The sequence below is a fragment of the Hippocampus bargibanti genome, linkage group LG16, assembly GCF_051943395.1.
Source record: "Hippocampus bargibanti isolate YZ-2025 linkage group LG16, ASM5194339v1, whole genome shotgun sequence".
NCBI classification, from domain to species: domain Eukaryota; kingdom Metazoa; phylum Chordata; class Actinopteri; order Syngnathiformes; family Syngnathidae; genus Hippocampus; species Hippocampus bargibanti.
In genome coordinates, this window is record NC_142749.1 from 7,574,085 (window position 1) to 7,594,334 (window position 20,250).

General features: G+C 39.9%; 1 protein-coding gene across 5 annotated transcripts in view; it reads left to right on the forward strand.

Annotated features, from left to right (window-relative positions):
- The window catches only part of gabrb4 (gamma-aminobutyric acid type A receptor subunit beta4), a 53,897-nt gene extending 47,555 nt beyond the window's left edge, over nt 1–6,342 (forward strand). For all 5 annotated transcript variants that reach the window (XM_089017319.1, XM_089017320.1, XM_089017322.1 and 2 more), the window contains one exon: nt 511–6,342. In XM_089017319.1, the coding sequence (XP_088873445.1) occupies nt 511–864 (354 nt within the window). In that variant the 3' untranslated portion in view covers nt 865–6,342. The remainder of the gene's footprint in view (nt 1–510) is intronic.
- Nucleotides 6,343–20,250: the final 13,908 nt, after the last annotated feature.

Here is a 20,250-nt window from a genome sequence, read left to right on the forward strand (position 1 = left end):
GCTGTTTCCACAATAGTTGGCAGCCACTCAAAAAAATGAACGCACTTTTCCAATCCAGAATGTTTAAGCTAACAACAATAATGAGAATTAATGAACTAACCAACCGTTGCTGGTTGTATAACACCACTTAATAATAACCCATTTCATTTCTAAGCGCCTTACAAAACTCTCAAGGTCACTTTACAGTCACAGGATCAGTTTTTTCTGTGGGTGAGCGGCAGCCACACGCGTCTTACAGATAGATTGGTGGACATGTTTAAATATCACGGCTGATAATATCCCAACTGTTTTGGAAGCAGGGTTTGCAATTCATTTACGTATGTCTTAAAGCAAAAGCTATTTTGTTGCATGCTAGAAATAACATTCCACGTCACCTCTGCATTTTGCTTGATTTTCAAAATCTGTGGGACGCTGAAGGATTTAGTGAAGTTTGATAATAGCAGGTTAGTTTGGCTTACCGCTTTGGCAACAGCCCACACTGATACCTCTCTCTCTCTGCCTCCGTCATAGGTGGATGCGTACGGCAACATTCTCCTCACCACTCTGGAAATGAACAACGAGGTGATGCCCTCCGATGTGGGAAGCAGTGTGAGTGACTCTCGGAATTCAGTCATGTCCTTTGACAGCTCTGGGGTCCAATTCAGGAAGCCAATGGCGCCCCGAGATGGCTTCAGCCACCACTCGCTGGATCGGAGCGCCATGCGCAGCCGGGCTAATTGCCGACTACGGCGGCGCTCATCCAAGCTCAAGTTGAAAATCCCAAACCTGTCAGATGTAAGCACCATTGACAAGTGGTCTCGGGTCATATTCCCGATCACTTTTGGATTTTTCAACCTAATCTACTGGTTGTACTATGTGAATTGATTTGCATCCCACTAGGAATCATTGGCCATATTTTGAGAGCACATTAAATTGGCTTTGATACAGTTCCAAAATATGTACACACATAAAGGTTGAACATATGTATATGCATATTTCTATACAGTATATTATATTTATATATATATACATATATTAACGCACGCACACGGACACACACAGGCGCGCACGTGCACACACACACACACACACACACACACACACACACACACACACACACACACAGACATGGAACCTGAAAGACTTGTCTGCTGTACAAAGTATTAATAGGATGACTTGAATGTTTAAAAAAAACAAAACAAAAAAATTGCGAGAAGAATTTCAAGGCTTTGACTTTCCTTTTTGCCTTGAAAGAAACAAATGAACAAACAAAAGATCCCCGCAGGGATTTTTGGAACTAGAGACTGCATGATATTTTTGCAACTAAAATCGGAAAAAGAAGAGGAAAGAAAAAAAAAGAAAAGCAAAAGCTCTTGAGAGAGAGAGAGAGAGAGAGAGAGAGAGAGAGAGAGAGAGAGAGAGAGAGAGAGAGAGAGAGAGAGAGAGAGAGAGAGAGAGAGAGAGAGAGAGAGAGAGAGAGAGAGAAGATGGCCCCATTGACTTTTTATTGATTCTTGTTGTAATCAGAAATCCTCTACCGCAGCTCATGAAATCAGTGGTGGCTTGTCCGGTCAGGCATCATCTGAGCAAGGTCCTTGAACACCTCCCTTGTCCTTTCACCTTCTCCCCCTCCCATGTAGCCTATGAATACAAAGTGCACGAAAAATCTCAGTTTCCACCATGTACAGAAACTTTGTTTGGAATATGTGTCTTTTTTATTATTATTATTATTACTATATATTTAATTTGAAGTCGTAGCGTTCTCTTGATCAGACATCAATCACGCGATGTTGGTCTCCACAATTGTGCATTAGAGTGAGTGTAAATTTACGGATTTTCAGGTGATTTGGGGGTGGCGAGGTCTATTTTTCTTTTTGGTTTCAAACAAGTGCTGATTATTGTAGATATGATTTTGTCTTGAAAAATACTGTGATTTCAGAGTGTCAGAAAAATGCTCTATAACTAGGGCATTGTGAGATAAAAAAAATTGCATTACTCATTTTGATTGTTGGGGGGAGCATTGTGTACATTTTTCATTAAGTATTAACATGGAGGTATATTTGTATATTTTTTTCTCTTGTTGACTGAGTTCTATGGTCTTTCGATGCAGTGTTTATGGACGTCATTCCTGCTTTGTGAAAAAGGAAATGGGAGGCGGGAGTGATGTGTTGCTTTTTGTGATTCGTGGGAACCAATCTACAGTTAAAAAAAAATAATTACATTGATGTATATTCGACAAAGTCAACATATCAAACCACAGTTTTGTTATGTATTTTTCATGCTTTATTTTGTATCTTCAGCATCTCTTTATGATCAGGAAAGCGGCATAACTAGAATAGTGAAAGTAGAAACGCACACGTATAACACCGAACCGAATTTAAATAGTGCCGGGGAATCGCTTCAAATCTAAACAACAGCAAAAAGTAGTGGTGCATTGTTTTGTTGTACTATATGATGCAAAATGTAGCCTATGAGTTTGACTTAAATTGCCAGATCGGCCATTCTTGTCTGGTCCCCCACCCAAAAAGACATCAACTTCATTTCATGGAGTAAAACAACTTCAAAGCCGATACAGTGTAGCAGACATTTATGTTCATTATTGTTGTTGTTTTTTTACAATTGCAATTACACCCACAGGACCTAAAAACTGATTAAGTCAGTCATTTTTCTGCTGTAATAACAACTTTAGGGAAGGTGCTTCCCCGAAAAACAGTCAGTACGCATGCATTAAATGTCTCCAAAATGTGACGCTGACTTGGAGGCAATCACAACTGTTTATGAGTTCAAGGGTTTGTACACCAAACCCACTTTTTGCTTTTGTAGCACTTCTCTTTGCATTTTTTTTCAGTAACATCATATTGATGATGAATGCATCCGGGAAGCGATAAATATGTAGGCTGCATTTTGAAGCTAGGGGAACAAATAACCAAATGAAAACGATTTAAGTGTCCCATATAAGTACTGTATTTTCCATACTATAAGGCTCTTTGAAGTATAAGGTGCACCTTCAACGAATGACTTATTTTAAAATTGTTGTATTGGGCTCATCTTATTATACGATGCGTAAAATAAAGTCTACAGCATTGGTCACAGATCATTTAAAATACTGTGTCCAAGAAATCAGATAGTTGATCGATCTGTGAAGCACATTGGATTAGAAACGTGCACTGCGGGCTTTTGAAGAAATGGAATGTTTTAGGGGCGCTTTGCAGTGCGGAAAATACGGCCACTCTTCTTAACATCGATACATTTTTCATAATGGTAATTCTAATTGCAATATCTATATTGCAGACCGGAACCATGTCGTTTTTCATAATTGGTGAGGTAGAATTTTTGTTTTTTATTTTTAAAAGCATATTTCAGTTAGTATCCAGAGACATTTGTTATCACTCCAGTTTCGATGTCCGATATCATTCGTTAATGGAGAAAAAAGAGTGGTAAGGATTGTCAAGGCACCGTTCACCTCTGGCATCATTTTCTTGTGGCAAATTTCTATCCAGCGGCAATGTGATCGATGTTTGCAAAAGTATTTGTATTTGAACATTAACTCAAGTATCAAATGTTTCACTCTCCTTTACATAAACAAAAGCAGCCCTAAATGCATTCATCAACATGATCTTGAGCTATCGTGGCTTTCTGTGTGTGGAATTCGCACATTCATCCCAAAAGCTCTGAGGACCTTATGTTTGACGATTTACTATGAGTACATGTACAAGATTATACAAGTTACAAGATTGAACTTCTGTTTGTTTTAACTAACACGTATTCAAGGCCTGGAAGGGGCGGGGGGGGGGGGGGTGTTCCGGGGGAGTCTTGATCTGAGTTCAATGTGAATTTTTCTTGCCTCTAGTGTATATGTGTAATTACATGTGAATTGTACTGTAAATATCTTTCACTTAATACTTCTTAATGCATGAACAAAATCACAGCAGTTCGTAAAATACCAACAAGCCTCATTGCAAATGGCATGGACAGCTTCTCTTGCATTGGCGTACTTCAGCAAACAAAATCAAGACAAAAAGTCTAAAAAAAAAAGGAAAAACAATTTTGAAAAAGGATACCAGTGCTGACAAAATAATGGAGAATTCAACAAGTCATCTCACAGTGATGGAGTTTATGGAGACTGTTGACGTTCACCTGTTCAGACCTCCCCCCTCCTCGCTCCTCATGTGCAAAGCTAATGTTGACTCAATGCTTTGGCTCATTGTCAGCGTCTGGGATGGCGTGCTCCCAAATCAACCAAACCGCGTGTGTGTTTGTGCATGGGAACACTTAAACAGCGCAATGTAACTCCCGAGTGATCCCTTTATTTGTTTTTTGGAGGGGGGAAAGGGCATTATGGTCAAGCTTGGCTTACAGAGGTTTGAGGAGCAGGATATGCCTTAAGAAGGCGAGTTGGATCTTCTTTCCTGTTCCTCTAAAACCAACAAACAAATAAACCTAAAAAAATAACGAAACTAAAAAAAGTTGTCAAATGTGCCCGTAAACAAGGTACAAAGCCAGCAGCTGTTGCCTTGCCAACAATCGATCTTAACGTGTGCAGAAGTAAATGTTTGCCGGCTCCAGTATGTCTAGGTCTTGATTCCTGTTCAGTTCAATTGACAGAATACATTTTTTAAGTATAAAGACCAAAAATACAATGAACAGACTAATGTCACAATACCAAATGTTGTCATTTTCACATTGACGTTCTCTCTGGTATTTATAAATCAAATTATATGAATCAGCACGGCTACTGCACTTGTGAATGACAAAAGAAGCAGTTTGTGTTGTTCTTTGTCAGGAACAAACGCCAACTTTGATAAAACTTGAGAAGAGGATTGAAAGTGGTTTTACTACTAAATTTACTCTAAAATGTTTTCTAATCAAATGTTTCCTAAAACCATGCATTAAGTCGCCTATCTTTGTGGCCATTTTCTCACCATTTAGCCCTCACAATTAATTCTGATTCTGATTAATTGTATAAAGTTAACCCCTTCAGCAGCCCTCCCCCCAAAAAGCACCAAAAAAAGATGTTTCTGTTATTTCAATCTTTTGAACACATTCCCTCAAAAGGTTGTCCTCATGACTTCCATTCATAAACGGATGACATGAATGTGTCCATAATAGCGACGATCACCCTTTAAAATGCGAGCGTGAATCACAATGAAGCAGGAGAATTTCAACCGCCAAAGCCCAGACCGGGCTGACATGTCGACTTCTCACTGTTAGAGGAACTTAAGTTGGTGCATTCATTATTTTGTGCGCACCACAATTTTATTTTGCATGACCTGCCCCCTGGAAATAATTTTTTTGACCTACTTCTATTTTATTAATCTTTTAAACTTAGCATCATATAATTCATCACCGCAACTGAGGAGAAGAACGATCCAGTGTTTACATTCTCAAATTGCACTTGTTTTTAACAGTCAGCTCTGATGAAACCTTGTGGGGAAAAATATTAATAAAAGCATCTGAAGAAGATCAAATGTAAACATGGAATGTCCATGGAAGGATTTGTGTAAATCGCAAAGCAAAAGTACTCAATTTGGAAAAGTGGTTGTATCAGTTCAGGAGGCTTAGAAATTTTAGTCACACTTTAGCTACATAGGATTTAAAGGACGCTCCGCCTGTAGCGTCCGACGTAAGCCATGTGAATCCACACAGAGGAGGTGTTCCCCCATATTTTATTATTGTTTTTTTCTTGTACGGAGCTGCCTTTGGTTATTATGGTCTGTTGATTGTCCCATGGCGAAACATGCCAGAATTTTCCCATTGACACATCGGTCCACCTCCTATCTGTAACAAATGGGCAAAACACATTCAACAATCACCAAAACAGCCCCATAATTGTATTTTTGTATTTGGATTCTAAATCAAAAAATGATTTGCATCATTCATTTTTTTTTCATTATTTGGTGTAATTGTTACATTTGTCCTGGGTTTTTATCCTTGTTGTATCATCACAAGGAGAAAAATGTAATTCATCAGATATAAGTGGCACTGGAAGAAAAACAATGCTTTTTTTTAGTGTGTGGGTGTGAGTGCGTGTGTGTGAGTGCGTGTGTGTGTGTGATTTTGTTCACATTGGAGCGCTTATTCCCATTGTTTAATGAGGTGTTTGATTTAGTTTGTTGTAACGGTACCCATGGAAATCAACATTTGTATGGTATGATATTGTATAATTTATTTAATTTGTCAGTGCAAGTCAACGTTTTGGTGTCAATTGGCTTTTTTAAGTGTTCAAAAGAAAATGTTTTTTTTCTTTTTTTTTTGTTTTACAAATACAAGATGTTCAAGTATGTGGTATTAAAAAGGGGTTATCATTCAAACAACATACTTTTTTATAAATAAAGGCTTATACAGTAAAGAAAGCTGTCTTTTCATTTGCCCTTTGAGGACTAATAAAACAACATTACCATACATATTCATTTGCCTTGCGGTTTCTCCTATGATATTAGTCCCCAAAAGGTAAATATCTAATGATGATGCAAAAAAAAAAACATCAAGGAAAACTATATACAAGTGTAATTAGCATCCAATGAAATTGTTGTGAATGGGTAAAGTGATCATCCTTATACTGCAGGTGGGAGGAAGTGGCACAGCAACCTTTTTGGGGTGCAGTCAAGACATTCTATCGCCGCAACCTTAACTCATTTACTGCCAGACATGCAAAAATGTGTCCAGGTGCCAGTGCAAGCGTTTTTGTTATTGTCACTTGAATTCCAGGACCTACAGAATATTGAGTTTTAGGAATACATCAACATTCAATGCAGCGTAAGAAACCTTGGACTCTCTTTCATCAGAAAAAAAAGTTAATTCCTTATTTATATGGATCTGGAGTTATTATGAGGTTGAAATGAGAGTGGTTGTCCAAAATACAATGCAATACAATACCTATTGGTTTATGTAGTGCTTTAACAACAGCTGAATCTGTAACAAAGCGCAGACATGGAAAAAGGGAAATGCTCCCCCCTTGTGGAAGGGTATCTAGCCTGATATCTAGCCAACGCTTTATCGGCACACTAGTAAGAAAAACCAAAACCCGAACAAATTCGCTCAACGTCATATTTTCAATTCCCGAATAAATTCGGTAATGGCAGTGAATGGGTTAATTCATAACTTCGATTAAAAATAATGTGGGATCCCCATGTCAAAGATGCATTCCATTGATGTCAAACGTCAGTGCATCGTGACATGTAGACACGCAGGTTGGTGATAGCTGACAAGCGCAATCATCTTGGGCCTTCTTCGCCTCATCCCCGCACGGTTCGCCCACCGGAGACCTTGGAATGGCTCGAAGGTGCCAACGTGAGTGCGAATGTGAGTGACGACACACCACGTGTTAGCTCTGTGATGAACTGCTGGCCTGACACGTCCTTGGTGAACTTTACCCGGATGCTTGCCACATTTTTCCGCCTCCTCTTGCGACCTCAAACATGATTAGCGGTTTAGAAAATGGATGGTTGAGTGTCTAACGTCTGTGCACGGTTTTAATAATTTTTTGGGGGGCAATTAATAAATAACTCTGTGGTCCAGTGGTTAGCACCTCAACCTCACAGTGCCGAGGTCATGGCCCCTGCTTTCCGTTGTGGGGTTTGCATGCTCTCCCCTTTGTGGGTTTCCTCCGGGTAGTTCAGTTTTCCCTACACATTCCAAAAACATGCATGGCAGGTTGATTGAACACTCTAAATTGTCCGTAGGTGTTCTTGTGAGCATTGATGGTTGTTTGCCTCTGTGTGCCCTGTGATTGGCTGGCCACCAGTTCAGGGTGTCCCCCACCTAATCCAGCATCCCAGCACGAGCGTTGTGAGGATAAATTGGATCCAAAAGAAGGGATGGATGGTTAAATGTATAAAAAAACTAAATAAGTCTGGGCTTTTTTAAAAAATGAACTCATTTGCTGCCATTTCCGAATTTATTTGGGAATTGAAAATATGACGTAGAGCGCCATTCCGGGATTAGTTCGGGTTGTCTTTTTTGTCTTACTTGGGTACCGATAAAGCGCTGGCCAGACCTCTGGCAATATTTTTACTTTCCACAAGTGGGCAGCATTTCCCTTTTTTCCATGTAGTGCTTTGTTCCAGCTTCAGCTGTTATGAAAGCGCTATATAAACAGATATGTATGTACAGTATTGCATTGTATTTTGGACAGCCACCCTCATTTCTAGCTCATATGACTCCAGACCCGTATAATGTAGGAATTAACTCTTTATTTCAGATGAATGAAGAGAGTCTAAGGTTTCTTACGCTGCATCGAAGGTTTAGGTAGTCCTAAAACTCGATAGTTTGTGTGTCCTGGAATTTGAGTGACATTGACAAAAACCCTGGCACTGGAGTGGACACATATTTGCACATTGTCTGGCAGTGAATGAGTGAACAAGAATCCTGCCATAATGAATTGTGAATTAAGGGTTTTATAAAGTCATCTGTTCTAGGTATTCTGTAATGGTTTTTGCACCATATTGGGCCTATTTGGTAGAACACAAAGCTGATACACCGCTACTTAGATTTCTCATCAACATTCACCTTGAATGGCTTTCTGTTGACCACAATTTAAACACATATAACTGTTTTGCTCAAATAGTCAATCCTATTCTTAATAGAGAGTGCTTGAAAATAACAAACATGAAATTCGAAAACAACTCCCCCAAGAAGAAGCCACAAACATATATGACACGCTTCCCTCATTCTCACCCATTTTGTGCTCTATATACGTATGTAGTTTCTTTTTTAAGACATGGGAGTTTTAAGCTGAATTATGCAAGAGCCCAAAGAAAGGCCTGGACCAGCACAGTTGAGGGGAAAAGGAACATTATCTTCATGTCTATAAACCACTAATAATGCAGTCCACGGGTCACCAAAGTGGTGCCTGCGGATACAAGGAAGCCCCCAAGGACCATGTGAGTAGCTCCAGATTCTGTTCCCAAAATATCTCGCCAGTTAAGAGGCATTGTGAGTTTCTAGGGATTTTGAAGAAGTGCTATACATTACATGTAACATGTAAGAACAAAAACTGGAATGTGATTACAAATTGGGTGAGCAAATTTGTTTCTTTTTCGAAGTATGTCGCAAACTGATTGCTCTTCGCGGTAATTATCAGCTTTAAAAAGTTGAATACCCCGCGTTGTTCACATTGAAACTGTTATGTTTTGTCTCGATTGTGTTCCAGGTGCCGTTGGGGTGTAGGGCGTTTCCCTCCAGCAGCTGCACACCTGTGCCTAGTGTTTTCATCAAGCTCGGCTGTGTATTTCAGGACCTTGACTTCTGTTACACCTTCTCAGATTATTGACTTTACGTGCTGTTGTGATTCATGTGTGATTTTTCTCATACTTGTGATAATACGGCATTCAGTCACTTGCTTTCTTCACAGATCTTTGTTATACTTTGTTTTTGTGCTATTGGACTCTTGGATATTTTGTTTGAGTATTCACTGTGTTTGACGTGTTAAACGTTGCGCTTTTGCAAGCATATTTCATTTCATGCATTTCTTTTTCTGGCACTTTAAGGACAACCGACGTCACTCTTTTGTTTCCTAACTGACATCAGAAAAACGTTTTATAGCCTCTAAAATGCCCAAAACACGCAATATGATATTTTTAGTCAAATGCAAATTACCAATAAAAATGACTTAAAGTATCTAAAAAGTACTTCAATTTGAAACCGGAAATGGCCAGTTTCAGAAGGCCCCGCCCCCATGTTCGTGGTATCACGGCAAGACGTCTTGCCTTGCTCGAGAATTAAAACAATGGATTCAGATTTGGAGAAGATGCTTTCTTGTTACTCATCCAGTTATGAATATGATTCAAATGGTTCTGAAGAGGAAAGTGTTAGGGTCAAACCCAAAACATTTTCACCAATTGTGAAAGAAAAACACAAAGTACCTTGGATAATACTAAGCAAACTAATTTACGAATATAATGTGACTACATGATATATAATTTTATTCCAACAGAAAGCATACATGTAGAGGCGCTTAAAATGTAACGTATTATTATTATATATATTCACAGTTGATATCACACACTTGTATGTGATGAGTATATATATATATATATATATATATATATATATATATATATATATATATATATATATATATATATATATATATATATATAGTAAAGTCTCGTTATATCGATATTCTCGGGAGTCGGAAAAAATATCGATATAACCGGACTATCGATATAACGAGACTTTACTGTGTGTGTGTATATATATATATATATATATATATATATATATATATATATATATATATATATATATATATATATATAAACTTCACAATTATCACTACTTTATCTGCTCTCAACTTTAACAAATGTGAAAGGCAATTATTTGAACTAGTCACCTAAAGGTACTGAAAGGAAAGGACAAGCTATGGAGCACCTTAAAAGGATTCATATCATTCTCAAAAAAAGATATATTTTTGTGTGCTAAACCGTCGGTCACGTTGCAAGTCCTTCGCAAGACGGAAAGCAGATTTAATCTTCAGCTTAGAGTCATCGAATTGATTTCATTTAATTTACTCACACCGGCCTGCACCAGGAACTTGGACAGTTGATTACGCTGCGAAGTGAGTTCACCTTCAGAGGACCAGGACTATAATCATTTTGACCATGTCAAGATGAAAAAAAAGTATATATTTGTACCTTCAAGATAATGATATACTGTAGTTCCCGATGTAGCATATGGGATGCATTCACAACATCACGCTTGAATTCATTGGTTGATTCATTCAATGTTGAGACTGAATGAAAAAGGAAGCGAGTTTGCTTTCTGTTGCTAAATTTGCCTGTACTTGTCTTTGTTTGCACAGGTCGGCCCTTTCTGAACTGAAGTGCATAACTCTGTTCAGCAGATGGATGCAGAGCCACTGAAGCAGCACCATGAAATGTGCTTTCCATTTCCTTGTTCAATTGTCAGCACTCCATATAACAACATCAAATATTGAAACGATGCATTAACATGGGTCAGGAATTGATGGTGGTTCCTCTGTAGAAAGAAAAGAAAGTGGCAGCAGTTCGGCTTAGTTACATTGTTTTGTTTTGCCTTTTTTAGGAGGGGATAACTACGCTTACTTTGTCTTCCTTAAGTGATGATTCACCAAGATGCTTGAAGGTGACCGATCGATTATTGCCGTTTTTTCCATTATTATGACATTTAAAATGGTCATTAAATGGTTGAGATTTGTATTCATCAGGGTACCTCTCAATACCTTTCAATCATTGTTAGTTTTTTTTATATATATATATATATATATATATATATATATATATATATATATATATATATATATATATATATATATATATATATATATATATATATATATATAAAAATTCCTCGTCTCACCCCCCATGGGTGGTGTCTGTCCTCCATTTTAGCTCGGGTCCTCTACCAGAGGCCGGGAAGCTTGAGGGTTCTGCGCAGTATCCGGGCTGATGTTTTCTGATGTTTCCATCACTCGGGACCGCTACATCCACAATAACGGCTTTCCTTGTCCCTTTATCTATGACCACAATATCTGGTTGGTTGGCCATTACCATCTTGTCAGTCTGTATCTGGAAGTCCAACAGGATCTTTGCTCGGTCATTCGCTACTACCTTGGGAGATGTTTCCCGTTTTGACCTTGGGGTTTCCAGTCCATACTCCGCACAGATGTTTCGGTAGACTATGCCAGCCACCTGGTTATGGCGCTCCATGTAGGCTTTCCCTGCCAGCATCTTACACCCTGCATTTAAGTGTTGGATTGTCTAAGGTGCTTCTTTGCACAACCTACACCTTGGGTCTTGTCTGGTGTGGTATATCCGTGTCTCTATGGCTCTGGTGTTCAGGGCCTGCTCTTGAGCAGCCAGGATGAGTGCCTCTCTCTAGCCTCTCTCTAGCCACTGATAGGAGTTCTTGAGATCAGCCTATGGTCAGTTATGGTTCTGTCTTACATCCCGTGTAGGGGCTTTTCCTCCCATGATTGTCCCTCTTCCAGCACCTCATCCTCTGTTCCCCATTTTCTGAGACATTCTCTGAGTACATCATTCGTTGGAGCCTTCTCTTTGATGTATTCATTCAGCTAGGATGTTTCATCCTGGACAGTGGCTCTCACACTCTAGTCCCCGGTCTCCTTCCTTACGGCTTGTGTACAATCTCAGGGTGCTGGACTTGGGATGGAACCCTCCATGCGTAGTGAAGAGTTTTTGGGTCTTAACATCCGTGGTCTGAATCTCTTCCTTTGGCCACCTTATTATTCCTGCAGGGTATCTGATCACTGGCAGGGCATAGCTATTTATTTCCCGGGTCTTGTTCTTGCCATTGAGCTGGCTTCTTAGGACTTGCCTCACCCGCTGGAGGTATTTGGACGTAGCCGCTTTCCTTGTTGCTAGTTCGAGGTTGCCATTGGCCTGTACTATACCGAGGTACTTGCAGCTGTTTTCAATGTCTGCTATTGTTTGTTCAGGGAGTGAGACCCCTTCAGTGTGGGCTACTTTGCCCCTCTTAGTCACCATCCGACTACATTTCTCCTGATGTCATCCTGATGTCACTGCTGTAGATCCTGGTTGTGTGGATCAGGGAGTCAATGTCCCGTTCGCGCTTAGCATACAGCTTTATGTCATCCATGTAGAGGAGGTGACTGATTGTAGCTCCATTTCTGAGGCGGTATCCATAGCCTGTCTTGGCGATTATTTGGCTGAGGGGATTCAGTCCTATGCAGAACAGCAGTGGGGACAGTGCATCACCTTGGTATATGCCACATTTGATGGACACTTGCGTTAGTGGCTTGCTATTTTGTCTTCAAGTGTGGTTTTCCACATCCTCATCGAGTTTGCAACGAAGGCTCTCAGGGTCCTCTTGACCTTATCCAACTCCAAGCATTCAGTGATCCATGTGTGTGGCATCGAGTCATTTGCTTTCTTGTAATCAATCCAGGCTGCGCACAGGTTGGTATGTCGGGACCTGCAGTCTTGTGCGACTATTCTGTCAACCAGCAGCTGATGTTTGGCACCTCTAGTATCTCTACCAATTCCTTTCTGTGCTTTGCTCATGTACTGATCCATGTGTCCACTTATCTTAGCCGCAATGATGCCTGACATGAGATTCCATGTTGTGGAGAGATAGGTTATTGGCCGATAGTTGGAAGGAACTGCACCCTTTGAGGAATCCTTCATGATCAGGATTGTTCGCCCTTCGGTTAGCCATCCTGGGTGAGTCCAATCCATCAGCAACTGGTTCATTTGTGCTGCTAGGCGCTCGTGGAGTGCTGTGAGGTTCTTTAGCCAGTAGGTGTGGACCATTTTTCATACCTGAGACTCGGCTATATATATATACAGTAAAGTCTCGTTATATCGATATTCAAGGGAGTCCGAAAAAATGTCGATATAACCGGGACTATCGATATATCCGATATCGATATAACGAGACTTTACTGTGTGTGTATAAATATATATATATATATATATATATATATATATATATATATATATATATATATATATATATATATATATAGCAAAAAAACATAACTTGAAATACTGTATCCTAGTTGCTCAAAAGTCAGTGACAAAAAGGAAAGGTCAAGGTCGCATATACAAGTGGTTGAAGTGTGTTGAGGTGGCTCAGACATCTGCTGTGACTGCCACCCCGTTGAGGTGTTCTTTACATATCTCTCCAAGAAAAGGCTTCAGGGCAGACCTTGGACAGTCTAAGGCCGATGTCGCACATCTGGGTTGGGAAAGCCTCATTGTCCCCTGGGGAAAACTAAAGAGGGTACTCGGGAACAGTGAGTTCTCATTCTTTCTGCTTCAACTTTTGATTAAATGTCAAGCAAAAAATACTCTCTTTTACCATGTAATACCTTTCCGTGAAAATGTAGTGCTCACATCGGGTTTTTGAAAAATGTAACTGAATTTTAAAATTTGACTGACCCCCATGACGTGAATTCCGAATCAACAAGAGTGTGATTGAACTTAAAGGACAAACGACATTACTTTTTTGTTTCCTAACTGACATCAGAAAAACGTTTTATAGCATCTAAAATACCCAAAACACGCAGTATGATATTTTTAGTCAAATGCAAAACACCAATAAAAATGACAAGAAACTGCAAAAAATTGAAACCTGAAGTGGCCAGTTTCAGAAGGTCCCGCCCCCCTGTTCGTGGTGTCACGCCAAGACGTCTTGCTTTGCTCGAGAATCAAAAAAATGGCTTCAGATTCGGAGAAGATGCTTTCTTGTTACTCATCCAGTTATGAATATGATTCAAATAGTTCTGAAGAGGAAAGCATACATGTTTGCAATCGATTAAATAATTTATTCCGTGTCATTTTGAGGCATCAGGGGGGGAAATGCCGCACCCTAAACAGGCAGAAGATGGCAACAAAGCTTCGTGTGGAAATTGGCTCAATATTTTTGTCACAACACACAAGGATTCACCATCGCATTATTTATGTGTTTTCCTTCTAATTTCACCATCAACACGGATCAACACGAAGTTTTCAGACCAAACAAAGTACAGCAAAATGCATTGACGTGATGAAGGGACGACTACAGTGTGTCCTTTTTCGGTCAGGGGCGTTCCTTCCGTGATGTGACGTCAGGACCCGTTACCAACTCAAAAACAAGACTTCTGGAATATTCAGCGCGAGTCTTAAAATGTAAAATATAGCTATATGCGGTGGAATCTTTGTAAAATACGCTCAGTAGAAGTCATTTGAAGCGATTTTACAAATTATGGACACAACTTGTCCGGAGGTGTCGGTTGTCCTTTAAATTTTGTGTCATACTCGAAATGACAACAAGGAAAGCCCTGCTCGCCAACCACATCTGTTGTAGTACTATGACTGGCCTATGATGGGCAGTGTGTTTCCACAAGGGCTTCACGCTGCCATGAAATATAAGGAAAAAGAAAGAGCAGTGTTATTCGCAGAGACGGACTATCAAAGCCTGCAAAGCCTTCTCTGCTGGCCTAAAAATACCTGAATCACGGACTGATTTGTCCATGAATTCTTATTAATTCCAAATTGTCTTTCAGCTCTCGTTAATTATTTTCCGCTATTGTGCTGCTTCCAGATGTGTGTTTCGTATTTAATAATAATAATAATAATAATAATAATAATAATAATAATAATACATTTAATTTACAAGTGCCTTTCTGAACACTCAAAGACACTTTACAATTAAAAGAACAAAACACAGAACAATTGGATTGAATTGGATATGCCTTTATTAGTCTCACAGTGGAGAAATTTACATTTCACAGCAGCAAAGTGATGAAAGGAATGAAAGTAGAAAAACAAAATGAACAATGAAACCATAAATAAAATGATAAATAATAAAATAGCTGATTAAACTAACCATGAATGTAATTTTAAACAGATGGGTATTTAAGCATTTAACTAATCACATTTCAGCCATCATTTGTGACCAGGGGCAGAAATCTATCTGGACGCCTTCATAATCAGTTCTGCGGACCCTGTCATATCAGATGTGTCGATGAAATTGTTGCTGTAAACAATTACATTAGGAGTTGGCAACCGGAAAACCCCCGGAAACCCAAAAGGGGTTTCCGGTTTCCGGTCACGAGCCAATCATAGTTTGCGAAAACTGCTTTGATCACAAGCCGCCAATGACAAGAGCATACGGGCTAGAGCTAGCACACTGTATCGTAGCAAGTTGCATAAGCAAATATATTGTGTTGATTTAATCGCAGTTTTGTCGACCCACAATGGCTGAAGGAGGAGAAGAAATTTATTTTGGAGATTTACTGTCAAAGCCATTTTATAAACTGACTTTTCAAGAAAAAATGGACGTAATTAAGAAAGGTCAGTCAATTATTTGCTGCCTAATGTTACCCTCTCGTGCAATTTTAGTAAATCACACCACACTTTTTTTTGTCTAGATTGTTTCAGACTAGCACAACTGAAGGCCTTGCGATGAAGTCCACGGCCTGCCACTGGTTCTTAGCAATAGTAGTAATTGTCATTTTGCTGTGGCGCAACGTTTATTAGAAGCATTACATTGCATACAACAATATCGCGCACACAGATGTAAGACAAAACCACTACTTGGAAATGTTCAACATATGCTCTGAGGAACCATGATCATTCCTTGATGTTTTTTTTTTAACTGCAAGAAATTGGAAAGGAAATTTACGAATACGACACTGATGCAACACAAAAAAATGTCCACTCCGCCCCTCCCCACCCGCTCTCCTCCATATACAATTCATGCTCTGTCACCTATAGCAACAGTGAAGTGAATTTCTCTCATGACAAAAGAATTAGGAGATCTTTTGCATGACTGTCACTCCGCCAGTTTTTCATCAGGCATACTTGCTCGGTTGTGTCGATCGTTAAGGAAGCCGCACTGCTTGCTTACGTTTTGATGGCGACGGAAGATGATAATTCAGTGTTACTGCATTTGCTCGTTGTACCTTGTTCTTTCCGAGTAGTATGATGCTACAAGCCAATGTGTCATGGCCATTGAGCATCAGAATTCGTGGAAGCTGAATGTGTTCTTTTAGAAGCTGTGGAAATCTTATTAGGTGGGCGATCGAAATCAGTGTTTGTTCATTAGCTAACATCAGCATCTTCTGTCTGTCACCTACTCTTGCAGTTGCACACGCACTTTTATAAAGCCGAAGCATATTCTGCCATCTGCTGGCTATCTTGTGAACAGCATCCTTTTGGCCCTTAAAGGACAATCGACGTCACTTTTTTGTTTTTTAACTGACATCAGAAAAACGTTTTATAGCATCTAAAATACCCAAGACGCGCAGTATGATATATTATATGCAAAACACCAATAAAAATGACTTAAAGTGTCCAAAATCTGCAAAAAATTGAGCTGCAAATTGGGCATTTTCAGAAAGTCCCGCCCACAGTTCGTGACGTCACGCCAAGACGTCTTGCATTGCGAGTGAATCAAAACAATGGCTTCAGATTCGGAGGATATGCTTTCTTGTTACACATCCAGTTATGAATATGATTCAAATAGTTCTGAAGAGGAAAGCATGTTTGCAATCGATTAAAGAATTTATTTGTGCCATTTTGAGGCAACATTGGGGGGAAATCTCCAACCCAAAAAAAGAAGCACAAAATGGCGACCTCCTGTGGCCACCTCCGTTTCCACAGGCTGATAAATTCCTTATATGGCGCTTGGACGCCCTCTTCTGGCCTTCTGGCGGCTTTTGGGTGCAACACGAGGTCCCCAGACCAAACAAGTACAGCAAAATACATTGACGTGATGCAAGGACCGCTACAATGCGTCTTTTTTTACGGTCAGGGGCGGTCCTTTAGTGACGTCACGTACGGACTCGTCGCCAACTCAAAAACAAATTATGGACACAACTTGTCCGGGCGTCGGTTGTGCTTTAAAGGACAACCGACGCCCGGACAAGTTGTGTCCATAATTTGTAAAATCGCTTCAAATGACTTCTACTGAGCATATTTTACAAAGATTCCACCGCCTATAGCTATATTTTACGTTTTAAGACTCACGTTGAATATTCCGGAAGTCTTGTTTTTGAGTTGGTGACGAGTCCTGACGTCATGTCACGGAAGGAACGCCTCTGACCGAGAAAGGACACACTGTAGCAGTCCTTTCATCATGTCAATGCATTTTGCTGTACTTTGTTTGGTCTGAAAACTTCGTGTTGATCCGTGTTGATGGCGAAATTAGAAGGAAAACACATAAATAATGCGATGGTGAATCCTTGTGTGTTGCACTGAACTATTTATATATATTCGCTGACAAAAATTCCCAGGAGAAAAAAAATCAGCCCATTTCCACACGGAGCTTTGTCGCCATCTTCTGCCTTTTTTGGGTGCGACATTTCTCTCCAGCTGCCTTAAAATGACACGGAATAAATTCTTTAATTATTTAATCGATTGCAAACATGTATGCTTTCCTCTTCAGAATTATATCATATTCATAACTGGATGAGTAACAAGAAAGCATCTTCTCCGAATCTGAAGCCATTGTTTTGATTATCGAGCAAGGCAAGACGTCTTGGCGTGACACCACGAACAAGGGGGCGGGACCTCCTGAAACTGTCCACTTCCGGTTTCAATTTGAAGTAGTTTTTAGACACTTTAACTCATTTTTATTGGTGTTTTGCATTTGACTAAAAATATCAGCCTGTGTGTTTTGGGTATTTTAGATGCTATAAAACGTTTTTCTGATGTCAGGAAACAAAAAAAGTGGTGTCGGTTGTCCTTTAAACACGAAAGCATCCATTTTTTTACAGCACAGTGTAGTGTCTGCCTAGAATGGAGATACCAGCTTTTACTTGGCAAAGAATGTATTATTACTATTCGTTATAAAATGGTGTTAAGTAGAAACAACTACTCCTGCATTTGTAGCCTCTCCTGCAGCGCCGACCAAACTGCTGATTCACTCCTCTTCACAGTCTGCTGACTGGGAAACAAAGTCAATGTGGTGGGCAGATGAATGCGTCTGTGTGGAGGAATTGCACAAAAAAACGGCACTCAAGGTTGAGCGGGGCGAGACGGTTGCAGACCTACCAGCTCTCAAAGTTCACTAGACCAGACAGCTGCAGAACACACTGCTGAATTTATCATCGACTCTCAACTCAAATCTGCGGTCGTACCTCCTTGTTGTGGTCCCATGAGGCATGCTGGGAAACCATTCATGCTTCTGTTCATTTTATAAAGTCATTGGTTCGCAGGACAACGTCATGATTCCAATGTCAGACACGTCTTTTTTTCTGTCATACCACAAGCTCACCTACTTACTTAAATATTACGCCGCGGCTTTCATCGTGAGGCCTTCAGTAGTGCTGAATTAATCCAGACTGAAAAAGGTGTGGTGTGATTTACTACAAGCCCACTAGAGGGAAATAACTGACCGACATTTCTGAATGATAGCAATTTTTTTTCTTGGAAAGTCGGTCTTAAAAATGGCTTTAATAGTAAATTTCCAAACAAATCAATTTCTTCTCCTCTTTCAGCCATTGTGGGTTGACAAAACTGCTATTAAATCAACACAATATATTTGCTTATGCAACTCGCTACCGATAGTGTGCTAGCTCTTCACTAGCGTCACCAGCGGCTTGTGATAGAGCAGTTTTTTCAAACTATGATTGGCTAGTGACTAGCCAATCATAGTTTCAAGAAGGCGTTGGGACCCCTTTTGGGTTGCCAACTCGAAATCTGATTGGTTAAAGCAACAGGTTGATCGACACATTTGTTGCAACAGGCCCCGCAGAACTGATTGTGATGGTGTCCAGGTAGATTTCTGATCCTGGTCAGAAATGATGGCTGAAATGTGATTGGTTAAATGCTTCAATGTGAAAACACACATCTGGAGGCAGCACAACACGGGAAAAGTAATGAAAGGAAAGTGAAAGACAATTTGGAATTATTTAATAAGAATTCATGGACAAAACATAATATCAGTCTGTGATTCAGATATTTTTAGGCCAGCAGAGAAGGCTTCACAGGCTTTTATGGTCACCACTGTGTGTTGCACAACCACTTTCGAGTTCCCGCGAGGCTCAGCATGAAATCATACGACCATCCATGGTTGTAAAATTGTTCAAACTCACAATAGTATTTGAGACCTTCGAGAATGTTATAGGCTAAGGAGATGATCTACGGTTGCCATGGTAATGCAGATTCTTTTTCTTCCAAGTCAGTGCAACTGCAATAGTTAAAATGAGACACCAAACGCAAAATGACATACACTCAGACCATTTAATGTGATCCTGTAGAGAAGTTGTATGAAAAAGAATCAGCTTTCCATTGAATTATAATGCGTAATATTGTCATAACATTGCTTTTGGGAAAAAAATGCGATCAAATAGAGATGGACGAGTCAGAGTAGGCCTCCACACTACCATCAGTGGTCCATCCATGCTCGAATGAGGATAATCAGTCACCCCCCCCCCCCCCCCAAAAAAAAAAAAAAAAATAAATACTTGCAGACAATTCATTGAAAATGGCCAAACATTAGTTTACACTGTATTTTCCCAGTGTACATGGCATAGTGTAATGGTTAACTCTGTGGTGGTCACTCATTACTGATCACTTACCAGTGAGTCATACTATTGATTTCATGACTCTCTCCTCCATTGCACACTTTAGTTCCACTCAAACATCCCAGCTTGCAGTGTTGCCTCAAATAAACTGGAGCTCACCCATCATGCAAGAGTAGTACAAGACAGGTCTCCCCCGACTTGTCAAGTCCACCCTCAGCTCTGTTGAACACTTTTCACTCCGTTAATCACCTTTGTCACCTTCTGCTAACGATAGACAATTAATCTTGCATGATTTA